The sequence below is a fragment of the Panthera onca genome, chromosome A2, assembly GCF_046562875.1.
Source record: "Panthera onca isolate mPanOnc1 chromosome A2, mPanOnc1 haplotype 2, whole genome shotgun sequence".
Taxonomy (NCBI): Eukaryota; Metazoa; Chordata; class Mammalia; order Carnivora; family Felidae; genus Panthera; species Panthera onca.
In genome coordinates this window covers 145,322,980-145,346,241 of record NC_138340.1, presented here as the reverse complement: position 1 = coordinate 145,346,241, position 23,262 = coordinate 145,322,980, and the positions used below count along the sequence as shown (strand labels likewise).

At 39.5% G+C, this 23,262-nt stretch overlaps 1 protein-coding gene across 8 annotated transcripts in view; it reads right to left on the bottom strand.

Annotated features, from left to right (window-relative positions):
* The window catches only part of AHCYL2 (adenosylhomocysteinase like 2), a 171,065-nt gene that overhangs the window by 29,846 nt on the left and 117,957 nt on the right, over positions 1–23,262 (bottom strand). For 3 of the 8 annotated variants that reach the window (XM_078439649.2, XM_078439662.2, XM_078439663.2), the window contains 4 exons: positions 17,710–17,821; positions 8,943–9,086; positions 7,929–8,029; positions 495–597 (listed from right to left, as the gene is read on the bottom strand). In XM_078439649.2, coding sequence (XP_078295775.1) covers positions 495–597; positions 7,929–8,029; positions 8,943–9,086; positions 17,710–17,821 — 460 coding nt within the window. Of the gene's footprint in view, positions 1–494; positions 598–7,928; positions 8,030–8,942; positions 9,087–17,709; positions 17,822–20,914; positions 20,987–23,262 lie in introns of those variants that run through there. The other 5 variants (XM_078439658.2, XM_078439668.2, XM_078439669.2 and 2 more) reach the window with 3 other exon arrangements.

The following is a 23,262-nucleotide window of genomic DNA, read 5'->3' as shown; positions in this document are numbered from 1 at the left end:
AAAGTCCAAATTTCTCCATTTCTTTCGTCCTTCCTGTGTCAGGAGCCACTGTGATCAAATATTAATCTGCCAGGTCAAGTCTTTTTTACTGCTTCTGAAGCAGAAACACCAAACATTAAATCAGGGCAAACTGCTGAAAAAACCAGCAGGACCACAAAACTATGCCTGAAGCACTTTCTTTTCTAATCCATATTGCTTCAGACAACGAGTAGTGTTCACTAGTGTTCTAATATGAGCAAGTCAAGGCAAAGAATTAACTAATAAGGGAATATTAGACATAAGAAGATATTTGCCAACTGTAAAACAACAGAGTTACCTTCATCATATTTAACAAGAGAAGCCCAGGAGAGCAAACTTATCAAGAATAGGCATCCATTTCCCCCAAGACAGCAACTTTAATGTTTAACTTCCTTAAAGGTTTATATTGAACCCGTGGAACTTTTCAGAGACTTACTTTAGCCAAAGACACAGAATACAAGCAAAACCAATCTTACCACTTTCTGCTAGAGCAGCAGCCACTTCATTGAGAGTGGAATAGATGTTGCAGGCTGCCCATCGGCACTGTGCCCCCAGCGCACCCAGGGTTTCCATAAGCACCTGTATTAAAGAGAAAGCAGGGGATGAGCAAGGCTGGCCAAACTACTGGTCAGGGAAATTAAGTTTTTATATCTGACATTGAGAAAATATATCAGGAATTGCTAAGGCCAGTGATTTTCAAACTGTGCCTTACAGAAATCCTTCCGTGTTTTGAGTGGAGGGCAATGGTTGGGGAAGGCATGGGGGAAGGCTCCAGCTGAGCTCAATGCTCTTCTGCCTATTTAATATATTGGGCCTCCTTACAAGACTTAATTAAACCAAGGATTTTAGAGCCAAAACATTTTTGAAAAACCACCAGTTTTACAGTTCTGCTTCTCTGTAAGGAAGCTGCAAGAAAAGCTCCAATCCTAACAACAGCCAAGTAATCTATAAAACCTTAACTTTTCTTGAGCCCATCAAAGAGCTGAGGTTATAAAGCAACAAAGTGCACTGAACTCCAAAGTGACAAATCCGTTTAAGGAGACAGGGAACACACTGTTTCACCTCTGACAGAGCATGGGAGGAAGATGTGGGTGCCACACAGGAGGAGAAAAAAAAAAAAAGCTAGAATTCAATGAATAGTAAAGGCTGAGTGTGGGAAAGTATGTCAGTTTGGAATTTCTAATAACCCCAGGCACAAGGAGATTTCACACTCACACGCAAGCTCTTTTCCAGGGGCTTCCACCCAGCGCTCACAAGAAAGACTGGGGGGCAAGGACCTGATCAACTGTGCTCAAAAACAGGCACTTTGCCACGCTCTTCTCTCATAGGAAGCAAAAGTCTTAAGCTAAAGGAAGAGGAGCAGAAATTATGCCCGCAGTCAGGGACCAGACAAAGATCCACTGCTTCTGGGGAAGAGTGGAAGCAAAAACTCCCTGCTCCTTGGAGAGAAGTAAGCCTTCTTGGGCCCAGGACCTTGCACTGACACAAAGTACAGGCATACCTCAGAGAAACTGCAGGTTCCAGACTACCACAATAAAGTGAATATCACAATAAAGCAAGTCAAATGAATGTTTTGGTTTCCCAGTGCATATAAAAGTTATGTTTACACTATAGTGTAACCTATTGAGTGTGCGATAGCACACTGTACATACCTTAATTTAAAAAATACTTTGGGGTGCCTCAGTCAGTTGGGTGTCCAACTTTGGCTCAGGTCATGATCTCACAGTTCGTGGGTTCGAGCCCTGCATTGGGCTCTGTGCTGACAGCTCAGAGCCTACAGCCTGCTTCAGATTCTGTCTCCCTCTCTCTCTGCCCCTCCCCAGCTTGCATTCTGTCTCTCTCTGTCTCTCAACAACAAAAAAATGTTAAAAAAAAAAAAAAAGTTTTTTTAATGCCATTATCTGTGAAGTGCAATAAAACAAGGTATGACTGTTAAAGATCTGCTACTTCTCCAGGAAAGGCAGGAAAATATCTCTTGCACAAGACCTATCACAGACACAAGGCAAAATTTGGCTGCTATGGGAAGAAGAGGCAGGAACAATGAAAAAGCCCCACCTCACAGAGACCTAAGACTGAGGCTGGACCAGGAGATGCGAGAACCCTACCTGCCCTCACCATGAGCCAAGCTCTAGGAAACAAAGAGCAGCAGCCTAGTGCAGCAGGTGGGGCATGTATCTGAAGAGGGAGATGACACCCCCTTTCCCCCACCCCTGTGGCAAGCATGTGTAGAAGCAACTGAAAGCTGAGACTGAAGCCAAAACACTGAGAAGAACCTTCCGTTAACCTCAAATCACAATGTAACAGCTGCCCACTACTGGAGCAATTTGAGGCCTATGGTGCAGAACAATAATTGAAATCCAACCAAGTTCATGACAATAATGGAAACTAACAAATTACCATTCAAGATAAAATTTCAAGACACACTGGCAGGGGTCAATTAAATGGGCATTAAGGAGGGCACTTTTCGGGATGAGCACTGGGTGTCATATGTAAGAGATGAATCACTGGGTTCTACTTCTGAAGCCAAGACTACACTGTATGTTAACTGACTTGAAAACAAATTTAAAAAAAAATGTCAAGACACACAAAAAAGTGGAATCCTCCCCATTGTCAAGAAATACAATATTCAAGAGAACAAGCCTCTAAGATGAACTAAATGTTTAAATTAGCTATAATAAATAAAACTTTAAATTAGCTGTAATTAATATGTTTATATTAAGTGGTCTAGTGAAAAGATGGATGACGTCCATGAACAGATAGGAAATTTCAGCAGAGAGATGTAAATAATAAAAATATGTCAAAGAAATGTCAGAAAACATGTTAATAGGTATTAGAGATTACGGATTCTTTCATCAGGCTCATCATCGGACTAGGCATATCTGAGGATAGAATCAGTGAACTTGAAGACAGATCAATAAAAATCACCAAATTGAAATACAGAAAGAAAAAAGAGTAGGGAATAAAAATCAGAGCATCCAAGAACAGAGCATCCAAGATCTATGGGCCATTATCAAATGTCTAACATACATGTAAACTGGAATAGTATGAGGAGAAGGAGAGAACAGGGCAAAAGAAATATATGAAGAGTTAGTGGGCAATTATTTTCCAAAATACGAAATGAAAGAAGATCCAGGAAAAATGATATTCCAATGGCAAAAAATACAATAGCATCCAGATCCTTTAAAAGGAACCAGGCCCCTTGGAGAAATGGCTGATTCCGGGGTTAGGGCAGAGAATGTACAAGATGAGCTTAGATAATCTTATACTAGAAGCAAGTAAGTGCTCAAAGAATGAGAAGGATATGTCAAAAGACAAAAAGCCACAGAAGCCAGACTGAAGGGACTCCACCAGGACGTTTGGAACAATTTAAGCATCATAATAAATAGTGATAGTAACGGATCATAATGCATTAAATAAAATAGGAAATAATGATTCATACAAATAAAAATAAGTAAATAAATGAATAAACTGAAAGCCTGATGAAGAATGGGATATCTACATAGTTTCATATTACTACCTCACAAAATACTTTTTAATTACAAAGAGGGAAAAATAACTTTTACAGTGGAAAAGTCTAGCAGACACTACCTCAAGCAAAGGATCAAAATGAACATCATCTTGACAAATGATAAATCAAATCTAAATCAATGTGCCACCTGATAAGATTCAATGAAAAAAATGGAACATCATTTCCTACCATAAATGCATATCCCGAATTTAATAATGAGAAAGTATCAGGAAAACTGGAATTGAGCACAATCTATAGAATAATTCATCTATAATTTTCAAAAGGGTCAAGGTCATGAAAGTCAAAGAAAGACTGACGAACTGTTCCAGACTAAAGGAGACTAAAAGGGGATGACGTTTAACGAGATGTGTAACTAGGGACTGGATCTTTGGGTTATAAAATATAATACTGGGACAACTAGTAAAATTCATACAAGGTCTGAGGATTAGATGGTAATATAAATCAATGTTAATTTCCTAATTTTGAATAGTTGTACTGGTCATATGAGAGAATGTCCTTGTATGTAGAAAATATACATTAAAGTATTTGTGGGTCAAGGAGCATCAGGTTGGCAACTTACTCTCAAATGGCTAAGAAAAAAAGTGACCTGTACTGTACTTACAACTTTATAAATCTGTGTTTATTTCAAATTAAAAACTATTTTTAAAAATTATTTTAAAAATTTATTCTGCCAATTTGATCCTGATTTACTTTTAACTTCAATATATAAGATAGACATAGGATTCTTTTAAAGAAAGTAGTATTCCCCCTACTGCTTTGATTATTAACTATTTTAACAAGAATAAAGCTTTGGTTAAAAAAACTTGTTTTTGGCGCCTGGGTGGCTCAATTGGTTAAGCATCAGACTCTTGGTTTTGGCTCAGATCATGATCTCACGGCTTCTGAGTTTGAGCCCTGCATTAAGCTCTGTGCCAACGGCGTGGAGCTTGCTTGGGAGTCCATCCCCCTCTCTTTCTCTGCCCCTTCCCTGCTTGCTCTCTACGTTTCTCTCTCTCAAAAATAAATAAACTTTGGGGGAAAAAATCTTTTAAAAAACCTGTTTTAAAATTTCCTGACAGTAGTTAACTCTGAGTACTGGTACTTTTCATGTTGTAAAACTTGTATTTTCTCATATTTCAATGCTAAGTAAAAATTCTAATTATGGTTTAATTAAAAAAAACAAACTTGGGGCGCCTGGGTGGCTCAGTCGGTTAAGCGTCCGACTTTGGCTGAGGTCAAGATCTCACAGTCAGTGAGTTCCAGCCCCGTGTTGGGCTCTGGGCTGACAGCCCAGAGCCTGGAGCCTGCTTTGGATTCTGTGTGTCCCTCTCTCTCCGCTCCTCCCCAACTTGTGCATGTATGTGTGCTCGCTCTCTCTCTCAAAAATAAATGAACATTAAAAAACAATTTTTTAATAAATAAATTAAATTTAAAAAAAAAATCATGCTGGGTGCCTGGGTGGCTCGGTCTGTTGAATGTCTGACTTCAGCTCAGGTCATGATCTCACAGTCAAGTTTGAGTTCAAGCCCCATGTGTCTGGCTCTTTGCTGTCAGGGAGCAGCCTGCTTCAGATCCTCTGTCCCCCTCTCTCTCTGCACCTCGCCTGCTTATGCACTCTCTCTCTCTTTCTCTCTCTCAAAAATAAATAAATATTTTAAAAAAGAATTCTAAGTAAAGAGTGCTAGCTGTTAGGGTTCAAACAGGAGTGAAGGCAGGTAGGAGTGGAAGGAAGACAGAGCTTAGAAGCTGGCTTAACCTGACTTTCAATCATGACTGTTTAGAGAGAGTAGCAAAGGAATCTGGTTATTAGAAGGAACCAGGGAAACATGCCTAAAAAATATAAATAGATCCAAGTCTATTGGAAACATGGATAGGAAACCATTAACTAACTATGATAGTTATTTCTGGAACATGGGATCATAGGAGACTGTCTTTTTACGTTACAGAGTATGGTAATGTTTGAGCATTATAAAATGAACATTAACTCCTTTTGTAATCAGAAAAAGAAAACGGAGATTAAAAACAAAACAAGGTAAAAATTCCTTTGTTATTATTATTTATTTTTATTTTTATTTATTTGTTTTGAGGGAGAGAGTGTGCGAGCAAGGGAGGGGCAGAGAGAGAGGGAGACAGAGAATCCCAAGCAGGCTCCACACTGTCAGTGGAGAGCCCAACTCAGTCTTCGAACTCACAAACATGATATCATGACCTGAGCTGAAATCAAGAGTCACATGCTTAACTGATGGAGCCACTCAGGCACCCCTGTGTGATTATTTATTTAAAGGAAAAAGAAAAAAATGTGGGGAGGAAACTGTGAAATAATATTAAAACTGGTAAACTAATTTTGATTACTCCATTCAAGAGAAAGTAGAAGGGAGCCTTGAAAGGTGGTAATGTTTGGTGACCCAGGGGGTAAAAAAGAAACTAGATACAATTTAGCAACATGAGACAGTACAGAAGCACTTACTATTTTAAGCCACCACACTGAAGTCTCATGTCACTGACTAGGGAAGCCCAAAAAAGATTCCAAGAGTGTTTCTGCCTTGATTTATTAGTCTGTAGCTCCAAAAAGAGACAGCTTTTCAATTTATTATATTAATTTGGGGTAATCAAGGTATTTTTTTCCTTAGAGAACATGTAATATGGAAACGTCTCATGGTAAAGATCATAACAGTAGCTGCCTGGGTCTTAAGGACTCTCTTCTGTTCTTAATCAGGAATATGGCCATATAAATAAGTGTCATGCTTCAGGAGACACTCTGTTGAAAGCCGATCTAACCATACAGATGACCTGAGTCTTATAAATCATATAAATGATTTCAGACCATTTCTCAATACACCAATTTCCTGTAGTGTTTTCATTATGGTTGGCAATTCAATCTCTTACGTCTTTGATGATGGCTCTGAGTCAGTGATTCTCAACAGAGGAGCTCTGGAAAACTTCGGGGGCATTTTTGATCATCACAATAGTCGGGAGGGGAATGCTACTGGCATTGAGTGATCAGGACCAGAGATTTTGACATGTCGAAAGTGCAGGACAGTCTCTTACAACAAAAACCATGCCACATTTAGTGCAGTTTTCAAATGTTCCGATGAAAGTTCACAAGGGTGAGAAACCTATTTATAATGATCTAAGTTTAGAACCTTATTCCACCTTACACATTAACCAAAAATACTCTTGTAGTTTTAATACAAAATAGTAATAGCTTTCCCAGGAATGTAACACTCGTGTAAATTAAGAGCAAACACACACTTGTTATTGTTGCTGTTCAGAGATTTATAAAAAGTTTATAGTTTATTATAATATGATTCAGAAAATCATATAATTTGGCAATGTCACTCTGATGCCTTAGAATCAGTAACACATTTCTATCTACATTTGTGGCATTCTCATTCAAATAATGCTATGAGGAAATACAAATATCTGAGTATTCCACTATACTTGTGCCCAAGCATTTACATACGGAAATACACATTATTTCTTTATAAATTACTTTTCCTCTATTCCTCCTTCATATTTCAGTTAAGATTTTATATTGATTTTTTAAAAATTATATGTACTGAGGTATGTTATGTTTGAATTTCATTTTAAGATAATACAGAGGCATTGCAAAAATATGTTTTATAAAGAGGAGACACTGAATCTGATAGGGTTAAGAATCACTAGTCTAAATCAATCATGGTAACCCCAGTCCCCTTGCCAGGACTGGTGGGCCATGGGTATGTGACCCTGTTCTGTTCAATGACACATGATGGAATATCCTGGAAGACTTCTGGGAGAGATTTACTTGCTTTTGGGGGAGAAGAAGAAATGGTCCTTCCTACTCTTCATGTCAGTCTGTGATGGCTTAAAGAGCTGTAATCAACTTGCTATGAGCCTGAGAATGAAGTAAGCAAGTGAAAAAGGAGCTCCAAGAAAATTACAGATAGATGAAACTGGAGCCTTGAGATCCTAAATTTGAAGTCCACCTTACCTCTGAACTCCTAGCTATGTAATATAGTCAGTTCCTTTAGGTATGAGTCAGGTTGAATCAGGTTCTTTTACTTGCAGCTGAAAGCAATCTAAGAGAGCTGCCTTATGGAAATCACATTGGAAGGCAAGACAAGGGGAAGCAGTGTAGCACAGAGAAAGCATAAACTTGGGAGTCAGATGAATTGAAGTTCAAACCTGGATTCTATGATTTTACTTGCTGTATAACCTCAGACAAATTACTTAAACACCCTGAGCCTTACTTTCCTCGTTTGCAAAGTAGAAACAAGAATACCTGCTTTACATGGCCATTACAAGGATTAATGACTTAATACTTGTTAAGCTCTTAACCTACCGCTTGGCATTTTGCAAGCACTCAATAGCTGGTGGCTATTATTAACTATTATTATGTGGAGAAAGAAAAAGGACTCACAGCAGTCTGAGCAGTGATGTGTGTGCAACCCACAATTTTGGCTCCAGCCAAAGGTTTTTCTCCTTGAGCTCTCTTCCTCAAAGCCATCAGTGCAGGCATTTCTGAAAAGGCACAATACATACACAGCGCTATTAGAGAGGAGGGAATGAGAGAGAAAGAATAAACAGAAGAACTTATTCTCTTAAAGTAAGATTCTTCCCCCGGTCAGGTTGTTAGATTGGGTTCCTTAAGGAATCAAGACATTGAATCTGATTTTTCTTTTATAATAGGCTTTCAGAGGCAAATTCTCCAGAGTTCTGACTCCCCATCTCCCAGTCTTACTCATCCATTCTCTCTGCCTTTTCCTGGTATAGGGGTTCCTTATAGACCTACCAGAGTACACTCCTTCCCCACAGTGTTCCCTAAGTTCAGATTTCTTTTAAGTATTCTTTAAAACCATTCCTTGGGGCGCCTGGGTGGCGCAGTCGGTTAAGCGTCCGACTTCAGCCAGGTCACGATCTCGCGGTCTGTGAGTTCGAGCCCCACGTCAGGCTCTGGGCTGATGGCTCGGAGCCTGGAGCCTGTTTCCGATTCTGTGTCTCCCTCTCTCTCTGCCCCTCCCCCATTCATGGTCTGTCTCTCTCTGTCCCAAAAATAAATAAAAAACGTTGAAAAAAAATTTAAAAACAAAACAAAACAAAAAAAAACCATTCCTTTTTTTTTTTTTTTTTTTAGATTTATTTATTTACTTTGAGAGAGAGGGCAATTGGGGGAGGGTAAGAGAGAGAAAATCCCAAGCAGGCTCTGCACTGTCGGTGCGGAGCCTGACTCGGGGGCTCGAACTCACGAACTGTGAGATCATGACCTGAGTGGAAATCAAGAGTCAGACGCTTAACCAACTAAGCCACCCAGACACCCCTCTTTAAAACCACTCTTAAATTTCACAAGCAACTAGACCCCAGGACATAAAAAGGGATTAACACGGACAAAAAGACACGGGCAGCATGAAAAAGAACAGGTGCTGGCTTTCTTTACCTTGTTCAGCGATTTCAATTTCTCTTCGTCCAAACTCTGCCTGTTTGATGTTCTTGACACAGAAGTCACTGCTTCCCTTAGAGTTCTTTTGCTGCTTGTCCCTGGGAGATGTCTCATCATCAGAGCTATCTGTATATGAAGCCGCTGAAATGACAGATAAAAAGCCCTCAGGGAAACAAATGGCTTCCTCTGAAATTCTACACCGTGGGGTGAACTGAGGCTTCTCTAGTCATCCAGCACCATACAGATGTACACCTAAATGGTAGGCACCTAAATGGCACCATGGAGCTGGGTCCACCACCTCCTATGGAAAGTGCTATCCACAGGTCAGAAAGAGGAAGCTGAGAGAGGTTGCCAAAGACGTTCCCCTTGGATAGCATTAACTACCCAGGGCTAATGATCTTCAGAACATGAGGTCCTTGAATATGCAAAACGAGAGAGGTTACACCATGGTAGCAATAGGTTGAAGTTCTTAATGCAAGATCATGGTCATTAACCTATGGGTTTCTGGGATCCTAGCTGCCCTTTTTGTCTGCTGCTTAGATGCCTGATGTAATTTGTGTTTTAGTACAGTAATTGAACAGATAAGACCTAGAAAACAAGGAACCCATGGGAAAGTAATTAAGAACCACACAAAAAGTGTTTGTCTGACATAACAGAGCTTTCTTTTCAGAACTCGCTCTGATGAGGCTGAACTATGCCTGCAGACCCAATTAGATATTGACAATGAAGTATTCAGTGTGCTCTCCCTTCTTGCTGGCCTCAGTGGATCCAGCAGTAGGCATTTCAGGTTCCCAAAGAAGTGGATAAATCCTCTTTTGGTATACTAAAATGCTCTGATGATTAATCCATTTAGCAGTATACGCTAGAGGGTGGAAAGTCTAAGGCTTTTGATTGTGGCTAACAGGCAGCTGCTGCTGCTACTCACATGTTTAGCTGAGGTCTTTTCAGTTTTTAAACAAATCTGTAGTTGCTAATCATTTGCTAGATGATTTAATTTCATTCCATGACTTATGTTTAAGTTTCTGAGGATAGTTTCTTCCTAAGTAGCCCTCAAGGTTTCTTGTGGTTGTCGTGGTGGTGTTTGTTTGTTTGTTTGTTTTATTTTTTTTATTTTTTTTTTCAACGTTTTTTTTTTTTTTTTTTTTTTAATTTATTTTTGGGACAGAGAGAGACAGAGCATGAACGGGGGAGGGGCAGAGAGAGAGGGAGACACAGAATCGGAAACAGGCTCCAGGCTCCGAGCCATCAGCCCAGAGCCTGACGCGGGGCTCGAACTCACGGACCGCGAGATCGTGACCTGGCTGAAGTCGGACGCTTAACCGACTGCGCCACCCAGGCGCCCCTGTTTGTTTGTTTTAAATGTTTATTTGTTTTTGAGAGAGAGAGAGAGAGAGAGATGGAGGGGCAGAAAGTGTGGGAGACACAGAATCCGAAGCAGGCTCCAGGCTCTGAGCTGTCAGCACAGAGCTGACACAAAGTATGAGATCATGACCTCAGCCGAAGCCATAGGCTTAACCAACTGAGCCACCCAGATGCCCCTTGTGTTTTTTTGAGGGGGAGGGGAGGTTGGGGGATATAAAGCTCTATCTATAAAGCATTACATATCTCTCAATGGGATAAGAAGTATGTCCATCACTTGTAAGGGGAGAAAGCTGCAAATGCTCAGAGCTCCTAAGGTCTATGGTGCTCTGATGTACTTACATCCAGAGAATTATGGCATTTCTGGGATTTCTTAGCAAAGGATCTATACCTGGGAAGGCTGTAAAAGGCAAGTCTGACCTTGCCCAGCTAATCGGGCATGGCACGGCAAGATGTTTGGGCAGCAGGGGCCTGAGTGTCTCTCTTGGAACTGGAAAACTGCCCTAGAGCAAAGTCCTAACACGAGGCAGCAAGAATGAACATGGGCGCCAAGGGAGGTGAGGGAATTAGTAAATCCCCAAAGAGACTTTGTTCTTGAAAGGAACTAATCAGTATAAAAAGTCTGTGGTTCTCCCTCCTCGGGTGAGCAAGAGTTCAAAGTACCTTTGGCAACAGAGCCCAGAAACAGGCTCCTGGGCAGTCATCTGTTTCACTAGTCGATACTCCGAAATAGCTTATGTGTTAGAGGCTTAGGGGAGCGGTGCTTCTACCACCTGAGAGAGGAAAGGCAGTGGCCATCCCTAACCTCGATCATAATTTATAGTATAATCACTTTTGAAGAAAGTGTTGACATTCAGAATATCCTGAAATTTCAAATCCTTTGCCAAAGGCATGACGATTTCTATGTTCCTCAATGGCCATTTAAATATAGTGGTTACGTGTTCTGGGGTCAGACAGACTTTGAAGCCTCAGTCTCTGTTTCTGGGTATATAAAATAAAGGCGTCCCAGAACCTGATTAACAGAATTAATAGAATTAGTTAATAGATTAATAGAATTCATTCATGAATCCAATCATGCACACATTCAGTTGTTCATTCAACAAATTTTTATCACATTATCTACTACGTCCCAGGCACAGTCTAATTCCTGGGTATATAGAACAAATATGGCTGTCTTCATCTTCATGAAGTTTTCAGTCTAATGGGTGAGTCAGACATGAAATGACTCATTTCAGAATTAATTAGAGTTTTTCTTTTCCTATGGTTGTAATATGTATTATGAAGCAGATTGTAAATTGGAAGACATGACTTGTCAGAGTCAAGTTGTTGAGAAGATTAAATGAGATAATGTAAGTAAAGTGCTAATGCAATGCTTGGTATAAATTAAATACTGAATAAATGATACCCGATATTAGTGTTGGCTTTTGCATATATTTTTAAGTCAATACCAGAAATAACATCTTTAAAGGTTCTTACTCAGCTTCAGGATTTTTAAGTTTTATTTATTCATTTTTGAGAGAGACAGAGAGTGAGCGGGCGAGGGGCAGAGAGAGAGAGAATCCCAAGCAGGCTCTGCACTGTCAGCACAGAGCCCGATGTGGGGCTCAAACTCACAAACCATGAGATCATGACCTGAGCCGAAACCAAGAGTTGGATGCTTAACCGACTAAGCCACCCAGGCGCCCCATCAGCTTCAGGATTTTGAATGGGAAAGGGATGACATACATACAATATTATTTATTGTTCCTTTTTTTTCTACCTCTGTCATCTACTAATCCAACCAAGCAGCAGGTGGCTGGCTGGCAATGATGAAAAAGGTTGAGACAGAGTCCTCACTCTACCCAGAATAGCATTCCTCTCCTTTGCCTCTCTAGATTCTAAGGATGAGTCAGGGTAAAAAACAAAATAAAACAAAACAAACAACAACAAAAATAAGCACCAAAATTTCCCCTTAGGAGAAGCGCTCCAATTTTTGGCTTGAGTTTGCCTTCTATCTCAAGAAGAAATTATTATGCCACCTCCCTATTCTAAAAAAAAAATTCCTCAAATACTGTATTTTATTTTCTTCACAGTAGTCAACTGGTTATAGTTAGCTCAATCAATGTTTTTATTTCAGCCACAATGGATTTGTTTTCAAAGAGTCCTTTATACAGACCTGTTATCAGGTGAGAACCAAAAATATCAGTTGTCTAGATGGTACTAATATGTGAATGCAAAATGGCTGACAGACCCAGATCAAGAGAGTATTACTTCTGCAAACACAGTGGAAAGATTATTCTGAACTAGCATGACATTTGTTTTTTGAATCCATACTTCTTTCTGTCCCTATATTTAAAGTAGCACATTCACTTTAATATTTGAGACAGTATTAAAGGTTTCTTCCCAGGAAAATTTAGAGAAAGCCAACACACATGTATATATATGCTTGCATAATTTGTAAAGTGTTTGTAATTGTCACACTCTGAAGACCAGAGCTATAATTCAATTAAAAATGAACAACTGATCATCAAGGCAATAATCAACTGAAGCACAGCCTAAGACCTTAGCTCTAGCTTTACCTCTAATTGGTTGTGACCAATTCTCAATTTATCCAACTGTAAAACAGGGAGTATAACAGATGTTCTCTCTCCCATACTCCCTCTTTCCCCTAACTACCACCAGAAAAACCTCATGAATAAATGAGAGTCAAAAAAGGGTTCAATTTCTACATAGAAAAGTTATAATAAAGTATAATATAACTTTACCACAGGGTGTTCTCTTGTTTCATGATAACCCAGAATCAAAACATAACTTGATGAATCACTAATCCATAATCTATCCCATAGAACATGCATACACATATGTTCTATGGCTCAAGCCTGATTAAGCCTTACCTCCTAGCAGCTGTGACATTGTAGGTTATTGCTAGAAGAAGCAGTCAGACTCCCGGATGAATTAGTCCTATTAGACTATTTTAAGTCAGACAATGCCTCTTAGGCCCAATCTATTCATTTGGTAATGGAAATAACAGTAGGGACCTGTGTGTCAATGTGCAGCAGATTTCACTGATGAATAACACTCTAGAAATATGTGAAAAGCTATGTTAGCAACCAAAATACAAACAAATAAACAAAACTTTGTTACTTGGAAAAATCTTAAAATGCTTTATAAGTGTTATAAGAACCAATTATGAACTAAGGGACTTCAGCTTTCCTTTCTTATCTTTAACCAATTAACTCCCTGTAAAGACAGCTTTTTCAGAAATAGATCACTGAGAATGGTTTGATTTTGAAGAAAAGCCTCGTCTATTCATCTGTTTTTATGAGGTTTTGTGCTTAGGGAAAGAGTTTCTAGACGTCTGTTACTTATAAACACTTTCAGGAAAACGCAGGAATTTCAGGAATTGAAGTAGCCTTTTTCAACCTGGGTTCCACCAGAATTAAGCCCTAATGCATTGAAGCATCCATCAAATATATCAATTTACTTCTATCCATCTAGAAGTGTACTAGTTGTGAACCATCCTTTGATAGCTGAGAAAACAGTCTCTCCAGTCCTCTTCTGTGTTCTGTGATTCTGATGAGGAACCTTGGTTGAGAAAGGCTGGTAGAGGCTTCTAAATGAAAGCATGGCAAAACTTGGCACTAGGATCTTTAAGTAGGGAGAGTAGGCCATAGACTACCCAAGCCTCCAGGTAACTTCAGCAAAACAAGCACTCTGGATAGGAAGGTACATTTTTTCTGAAATGTCATAAGTCTTCTGGCTGTTCACATACAGAGTGTGGGTATATCAGACCCATATGGTATATCAGAGGGTATATGAGGGTATATCAGAGACCTCAACAAGAATATAAAGTATATGTCTGGGGACACCTTTCATCAGTATTTATTTATCAAACACCTCTTAGGTTAAACATTTCTAAATACTAGGAATAGAGCAGTATAAGACAAAAATCTCCACTTTTATGGATCTCATATTCAAGGAAGGAGAGAAAGACAATAATAAATTAGTAAAATACATAGTAAATATATCAAATGCTGTGGAGAAAAATTAAGGAAGAAACTTTGATAGGAAATGTTGGGTGGGGTGTTTGTACAATTTTAAGAATAGCCAGAATAGGGCTCAATGAGAATGTGACGTTTAGTTAAGAACTGAAGGAGGTAGGTTACCCAGCTAGGATATCTTAGAGCACCCCAGGCAAAGGAAATAGCAAGTGCAAAGAACTTAAAGCAGGGAAGTGCCTGGCATATTTCGAAATAACACAATAGTAGTAAGGAGCCACTAATATGGCTGGGGTGAAATGTATAGCTGGAAGAGGAGGGAGGTTTGGGAATCTAGCGATGTGACTAGAAATGTAATGGGAGGGTAGAGGGCTGTGTAGGCCATTGTAAGATCCTTTAGCCTTTACTCAGAGTAAGACTGGGAAGCCATTGGAGGGTTTAGAGCAGAGAATTGATATGACCTGACTTATTTATTTCCGGAGAATGAATCTGGCTCTAGTGCTGTGAATAAACTATATTCATAAGCGAGGCAAGATCAGAACTCAGGAGCTCAGTTTTCAAGACATGGGAGGTTTGAGATGCCTATAAAACATCAAGTGAAAGGACTGGGCAGGCAGTTGGATACATGGATCTAGCGTATAGGGGAGAGATTTGAAGTGGAGATAAAATCTGAGAATCAAATGTCAATACATAATATTTAAACCTATGAGACTGCATGAGCTCATGTGGGAGAGTATAAACAGAGAAGTGATCCAGAGACTGATCCTTGGGGCTCTCCAATGTTAATTTCTGTAGTCACTTCAATGATAATGTATGCTGAAAATGGTTCCAAGTTTTTATTGACATGCATTTGCATATCATCCTGTATCTGGAAAGCTGTGAGTCAATTTCATTATTCCTGGTTTTCGTTGATAGATTAGGAGCTTTTTCTGTAGCACCTCATATAATTTCTCATTGCCTCTGTTATGAACATCACAAACTACAAGAGTTTTCCAGGATCACACAAACAAATCACATAGGGATCAAAGCCTAGAAAATTGGTCTCTCCTAACTGCCAGTCCAGGACTTGCTAATTGTTCATGTGAAAAAACAAAAACAAAACGAGGTAACCGTGTGTCTGAAACAGCTGTAAAAGAAACAAGCATCATCTTCGGTTTCATTTTTAAAGCACCGAGTTTATGGAAATAACACTTCCTATAGATTGTTTCAGATCATACCTGGAATATTAAAGTCATAGGCATATTTTTAAAAGGATACTTCATCTGGAATATATCCAGATGAGGATAGCCACGACAATGGGATGCCCTGAAAAGGGTGACTTTTATTTCTATGTAAAATCATTAAATTCCAAGGATTATATAAGAGCTTATCAGAGCTAAATGACTAGATAAAGCAAGAATCACCCTATCATCTAAAATGCTCCCAAAGAAGCCAGATGGCCATTTGTCAGGGATACCATCAAGGTAATTCTAGCATCCAGTGGGAAGCTGAATAATTGATCTTAAGTTCTTTTCTTTTCTTTTTTTTTTAATTTTTTAAAATTTTTATTTATTTTTGAGAGAGAGAGAACACTCAAGAGTGGGGGAGGGGCAAGGGGTGAGGGGGACAGAGAATCTGAAGCGGGCTCTGTGCTGACAGCAGAGAGTGCAATACGTAGCTCAAACCCACAAACTGTGAGATCACGACCTGAGCCAAAGGCAGACACTTAACTGACTGAGCCACCCAGGCACCCAATCTTAAATTATTTTATATCACCAGAATATTTTGACTCCATGCTCCTGAATTTAATATCTTTAAATGGATATATAAGGTTGGCAATTTTTGAGTAGTTCAACTTAAAAGTCCAAGTTTTCCAGAGTGACATCAGTCACTATCACTCTCTAATGAGATATACTAGGCAACTATGTGTTCACTTAGAAACTGAGGAGATCAATCACACTTTCTAGGTAAGTATTTATTTTATAAGTACCCTCCTTACATACAGGGGTTCAGTAGAAAGGCAGGCATTGGTTTTCTCTGCAGGAACACAATTGGAAATGTGGATCTAGTGTATAGGGAGGAGACTGAGCTGGTGTTAAGGTTTAGTACAGTTATTGTTTAGTATCCATCTTTAAACAATATGCACAAACTTACAGTCTAAAATTTTAACCACCATTTTATAATTCACATTTCACAATTATTTTGGTTTCCAGAGTTATATTTAAAAACATTTTTTTCAATGTTTTTTAATTTATTTTTGACAGAGAGACAGAGAGTGAACAGGGGAGGGGCAGAGAGAGACGGAAACACAATCTGAAGCAGGCTCCAGGCTCTGAGCTGTCAGCACAGAGCCCGATGTGGAGCTCGAACTCATGAACTGTGAGATCATGACCTGAGCCAAAGTTGGCTGCCCAACCAACTGAGCCACCTAGGCGCCCTGGTTTCCAGAGTTATATTAACTGGTTCATGAATTTTCAACACTGGCTATTTCAGCAGAATAAGACAGGTACACAATTCGGTATCTTTACACAAAAATCCATAGGGATTTACTTCATTCCATTACAGGGGGCAGAAGGGAATAAAAAGAGAAATGTAACAAGTGTAAATAACAATCTACCCAACCTAAAAGTTTCCCAAACAAGCTTTCTTCAACTTTACATAACAAATACTACTTTCCTATTTGTGTGAAGAACAAATAAAATTTGAGGTCATGATGAAAAATTTTTAAAGAATATTACTATTTATAATGTGAAGAGATAACTAGGGCAAACATTCAGCTTCCTACTATATTCCAACGGAAGAGCAAAATAAAATAGCTCCTTATTAGATCAGATACACACTAGGCATTGTTGCACAAATGGCCGATGCCTTCGAGGGGTCCTACGTGGTAATAACTCATCTGGCATTAAATGATATTACAGCTCCACAGCCCGTATATTTGAATTAATGCCACTGCAAAGGAAGGAAGGAAGGAGTGACAAGCAATATAATGGCATAGCTTAGAAGAGAAGGCAAAGGGCTCACTGGAACTAGGGCTCACTTGAATGTTTTCATTGTTTCTTAGGGCAATTAAGGTTTCCCTCTTAATTTGCAAGTACTGGATGGAGGGATGGGGAACTCCTCTTATTTTCAAAGAACGGAAAAAAACATGTCTTTATACATGCTGTTCAATGAAGGTCATCAATGAGTTACCTATGCCCACCCTCTGAATAGATCAGAATTCAGTTTTGTTATTCACCCTCTTCTGCCATTGTTGGAAGAAGAGACCTCCATTAGGCTCCACCCTGAATCCTCAAGAGGAATCCCAAGATTCCATCCAGAACTTTGGTCTAAATTTTGACTGAGAGTCAAAGTGTTTATTCCAAAGCACAGGTTTGGATGGACAGGAGGGCCCATTGATCATACTTAATTAGCCTCCACGGGTGGGTCCATAGCAGCTCAGTACTCACCTGAGCTGTAGCTGTCAGTAGATGACTGAGAAATGGAACGAGACAGAGAGCGACGTCCAATTTTGGTGGGACGTTTGTTGAATTCTTGTTTCTGGTCAGCAAATTGGATCTGCTAAGAAAAAGAACTCTAGTTATATAAAAGAAAACAACCTTCATTTTGAGATAGCAGTTCAAGGCTTGCATTACAGGATCTTACCTTCCTTTGCAGTTGACCTGATTGTACCAACCCATTTTTGGAATGTTAAGATTTTTTGGACTGAATGATTTTTCATTCTTTACCTACTATGTTTCTATCAAATTTAAATCTTCGATCAACTCTCTGGCCATATACCTTTAAAATAAAATTGTGACCAAAAATAAAAAAAGAGAGAGAGAGAATGGAATGTTCTGGTTAAAATAAATTTTTAGAAAGTTGAGTCATATTCCTTTCTATAGTTTCACTGAAAATTAAAGCTGGAAAGAATCTTTGACACTATCTATCCTAATATTCATATATCTAGATGAGAAAACTGCAAAGTACAGAAAGGCAAAGTGACTTCAGATTTTAAGAGTCTCAGGAAATGGGATGGTATAATACAAAAAAAAAAAAAAAAAAAAAAAAGGCTCTCCACTAAGAACTTCTGAAGCTGCATTCAAATCCTGATTATACCAGTCATTAGCTATGTGATGTTGGTCAAGGTGTTTTGTGATACTCATTTTCTCATAAATACAGCAAAGACAAAAGTACTTACCTCACAAGGTTTAGAGAGGGTTAAATGAAACAATGCACATAAGTTGTTAAACACAGCAGTAGATTCAATAAATCCACCCCCTGACTTCTACCTCTGTAGTTCACTGTTCTTATAACTCTTACAGGTAGGCACTCTAGCTTTTTAAAAGCTTTCTAGAAATGTATTAATTGGCTTTTCAATTCTAATAAGTATAGTAAACATTAATTTATTATTTTTAATGTTTGGTGTCATAGAATACCTACAAGCCACAGGATTGATCATCTATTCATTATAACATAACAGATGTAGAAGACAGGTAGATGACTGGACTGAATGTATATAGACAGCAATACTCTGGAGGTTGCATTTTGGACCAATACTGATGATTTTCTTACAATTTTATCCCTTTCGCCTACTGTTGGAGGTTCCAGCCGACACTTTATAACACTTTACAAATGAAAGTTCATATAGTTTATTCAATAAATAACTTTTCTTCTTTATCCTTAGTTGAATGTTTGTATAATTACATGGATTATTCTGGATCCAAGGTGGCATAGAGGCAGGAAGGATCAACAATCTCACAACTACCTTTCATCATAAAAAGATGGTTCCCTGGGGCACCTGGATGGCTCCATCAGTAGAGAGTCCAACTCTTGGTTTCGGCTCAGTTTATGATCTCACGGTTTGTGAGTTTGAGCTCCATGTCAGGTCGGTGCTGGCAGTGCGGAGCATGCTTGGGATTTTCTCTGTCTCCCTCTCTCTCTGCGCCTCCCCCGTTCTCTCCCTCTCCCTCCAGATAAATAAATAAACTTAAAAAAAAAAAAAAAAAGATGGTTCCTTGATGGGCAGGACACAGACACAGCATACCAGAATGAAAGCAGTGACTGACAGCTAGTATTTCCTGCAGTTAGAGCCAACTATTGGGTTATCTGAATAGTGAGACAAGGACACTAATGCCACACTGAATTAGCTTAGCATGCCTATTTTAGGGAAATTCATACCATTTTCATAGCTATACCAACAAATGAAGCTTGTGTTAGTACCTTAGAGTTTGCAAATTGTTTTTAGTAATAGGAAAATTCATTGGATCAGAAGCTCTTTGCAAGGTGAAAAATGGCAAAATTCATCATTTTGCTAAAGTAGCAATTTATCGCAAAAAGATAAAGTGCTCTTTCTATGCACTCCCGTGGGATATACGTGAACTTCCCTGTACTCCTCCTAGTCCAGCACTTACCACACTGAATAGAACTATCTATCTGTATCCTGGAGGCTATAGATTTGTAGGCACAAATACCTGACACATGGTAGGTAATCACATGCTAAAACAATGAACCTGAAGTAGCCTATTCTAACTTCACTGTCTGTACTTGGTTGGATATTAAGTAAATGTAAGCCTAAGCCAAATCTAAAGGTAAAAGAATTTTTAGCACAAAAAAAAAAGCTGGGCAGGGGAAGGTGGATGAAAAGATGGGGAGGGGGATAGCAGTCAGGCTGAAAACTCTGGCTTTCATTGCACCACCCTTGTTCAAGACTATGGTGTCATTTTTCTTTTTCTTTCCTTTTTTTTTTTTTTTTTTTTTCCCAGAGGCCCATCTAGGAAAAGGAGCAGTAATTGACTTTCCAGAGGCCAGGATGAGTCACTGACTTCAGCAGTGCCTCCTTTTAAGAAAGTAACAGATGAACCCTGTCTCAGATATGTTAACAACCCCCTCCCACCCACACACCACTAGAGGGGGCCGGCCACTCTGCTTCTCTAGATTTGTAGGATCACGGGTGGGGTGGGGGGGTGGGGGGGTGGATGCACACCACGTTACCCCAATAACACTAAACCACGTAGCTATCTGGCTGCTCATCTTCTCAATCCAGTTTCCCTAAGCAGAGCTGTCTTCTCTATAGTCTTCTCCATTTACAGTAATTCTTCCCGCACCAAAGAAGGTCTTTTGGCACCAAAGAAGACTAGGCTATGCTGGCATTCTCCACTCAGAAAGGGTCCTCAGTCTTGTTTACTCATTAGACACTGACCTCAATTTTAAGACAGAAGAATATTAGAAAGGGACTAACCACTTATACAGAATGAGATGTATTCTTTTCCCAAGAAATATATCTTTTTCTGACAACCAGAACACATGGCTTAAGTAGGTCATCCCCGGTGCTCCATTCTCGATTCTCCGTAAATGCCATTACATTCTTCACTCAACAGTTCACCTTGTGATACAGTAATCTACCCACCCCGGGTAGAGGACTCTGGTACCTTCTGAACCCCTAACTCTTCTACCTCGTCCGAAATCAGAGTCCTTTAAGGTAACCTTCCTTTTCAATTTCAGAGAGAACTGCCTAATTCCAATAAGCAAGGGAGGGAAAGAGTGTTGGGAGAGGAGCAGCTCACCTTATGCCAGAAGCAGGGATGAAAGCAGCAAAGGAAGGAAAAAGCAGCTGGCCTTTTACAATAATGGCTATGGCAGCAGCAAGCCTGCTAAATAGGAGCTTAGCCTCACCTGGGCTTTAATCCCAGAGTTGCCATTGACAATGTATTTCTTCTTGTTGCTCAGCATAGTGACATTACCAGCCCTACTGCCACCTCTCCGGTCCAGGGACCCTTGTGGGTAGGCCTTTAAACTTTCCTCATCAGCAATTCTGTTGGCTCTGGTTCCAACTAGCTTTTTTTTGGGGGGGGGGGGGTGGGTACCCTTCCCTGGAATCCCTGAGGCAGCTCCAACAACCCCTCCAGCAGTAGAGCCCAATTTAATAAGGCATTTCTGTTAGTGGCTCATCAACCATTCCTAATTCTCGGAGCTGTTTTGCTTTTATTTTATTTTTCTCCTAAACACCTAATTACACGGATCCTCTGACCTCTAAACCTTAACAAGTCCCCTGACAAGGCCCAACTTGCATGCGCATAACAATAGCTTATTTATATAACCAGTGCACTTTTTTGCCTACTATAATTAACTTGCTAATTAGGTTCCTTTTTAACCTTACCTCCTCCTTTTCCGTGTCAGATGATTTTGGTTAACCTAGTCTCATTAGAAAAAAATTAACTACAGAGCCACTAAAACAATGAGGGAATTTATTAAGAAGGTAAGGGAAGAAATGGGGCCAAATGCTGAGGCAGCCTCTACTCTACACCCGGTATCCTTGGGTTTGTCAGACTGAGGACATTGCTTTCAGCTATGACACCAAGGAAATCAACTTTCTCAGACCGTTGCTTTACTCTTAATTGTGCATCTTTTATACAGGTTTTGACCTACGGTTTCTAGTCCCAACTCAAGATTGTTGCTGATTAGGTGGTGCTTTTTTCAGTTTTTCAAAAAACTGTGTGTTTCATGGGAAGTGTGACTACAAAGGAGAATTTCCTATTTCCTCAGAGTTCCCAGAATCACAGTGACCTTGTTACATACCAAATAAAGAGTCAAATGAAAGGGGCAAGAATCACACTATTTATTTGTTGATTTCTGAAAGGGACCCACTAAATAGGAAAGCCACATTCAACTGTATGTTACAGAGACGGGTGGGAATGTGATCTGAATTCTTCCTTAAAAAAAGAGACTGCTTATTGAGCACAAGAAAGAACGTAAAATGGTAGATTCTTTTTTTAGGATAATCTTTATTTTGAGAGAAAAGGTCTCTGGAAGGATGGAATAAAGAGAGAAGGGCATATATTTATTAAGTTCCTACAAAATGTACATTGCCCTGCGTATTTGTTACTTCTATCAAGCAGCATAAGAATCTTACAAAGTCGACATCATTATTCCCATTTGACAAATTAGGGAAGTGCAGCCCTGCGAGAACAAATGATCTGCTGGAGGTCTCACAGCAAGTCAGTGATGGGACTGGAACGGGAGCCTGTGTTTATGACAGAGCCAAAGTTCTTCCTACTACACCACACCTTATGATATTAATCAGAAGATCAAAAATTCCCCTGGTCCTAATCCTAGGTGTACTAGCTCCACCCCATTCCTCTTGATTTATCTTTAAATTTATTTTATTTCAAATGACGCTTTAAACTTACTTTCTTATTAGATTGGGTCTCAGAAATTATATCCCACATGATCTTGGGAGCTCTGATCAGACCACAGTTCTGAGATGGCTGATCATAGCCATTGAATATGAAATCTAACAGCCATTTAATTGACAACTTTGCCCAGTGTTACTACCAAAAGTTGAAAGAGAAATTAACTGAACTCAAATATGATGTTCACCATCACCCATGACAATCCCGATCTCTCACTCATAATTTCAGCAGATAAGACAGACTAGTCTTTTTCTGCTTACATGATGAATCCCTAAACTTCTGCTCTTCCTAGTACACTCTCAGCTGGTTCTGGATTTTCCTCACTCAGGTGAAAGGGAATTTGTTGGTCCATTACTTAACTGACTAGACCTGAGCCAGAGGTAGCTGCAGATCTATGCTAAATCCAACTAGAAGACATTTTAGGACACTATTACTGACAGGAAAAGCCTTACCACTTAACAAGTTTATCTAACAAAGTAGTTCTCAAACGTTAGGTGCATCACAATTACCCACAGGGCTTATTAAAGGGCACTGCTAAGCCCCATCCCCAGAGTTTCCGATTTAGTAAATCTGGGTGGGGCCAAAGATTCTGCATTTCCAGCAAGTTTCCAGGTGATTTAATGCTGCTGCTCTGGGACTACACTTCAAGAACCATTGCCCTAGCACTTTCTCCAAGCATGAATAAAGCAGCCCTAATGTTCTTGACTTTCTCTCCTAGGCCAACCATTTTATTCTGTGACTAAACCATGGAGGCATATTCATAGGCATAAAAGAAAAGGTTACTTGAAAGGTCACAGAATAGTATGAGGTGATCCTTTCTTTATACCCAAC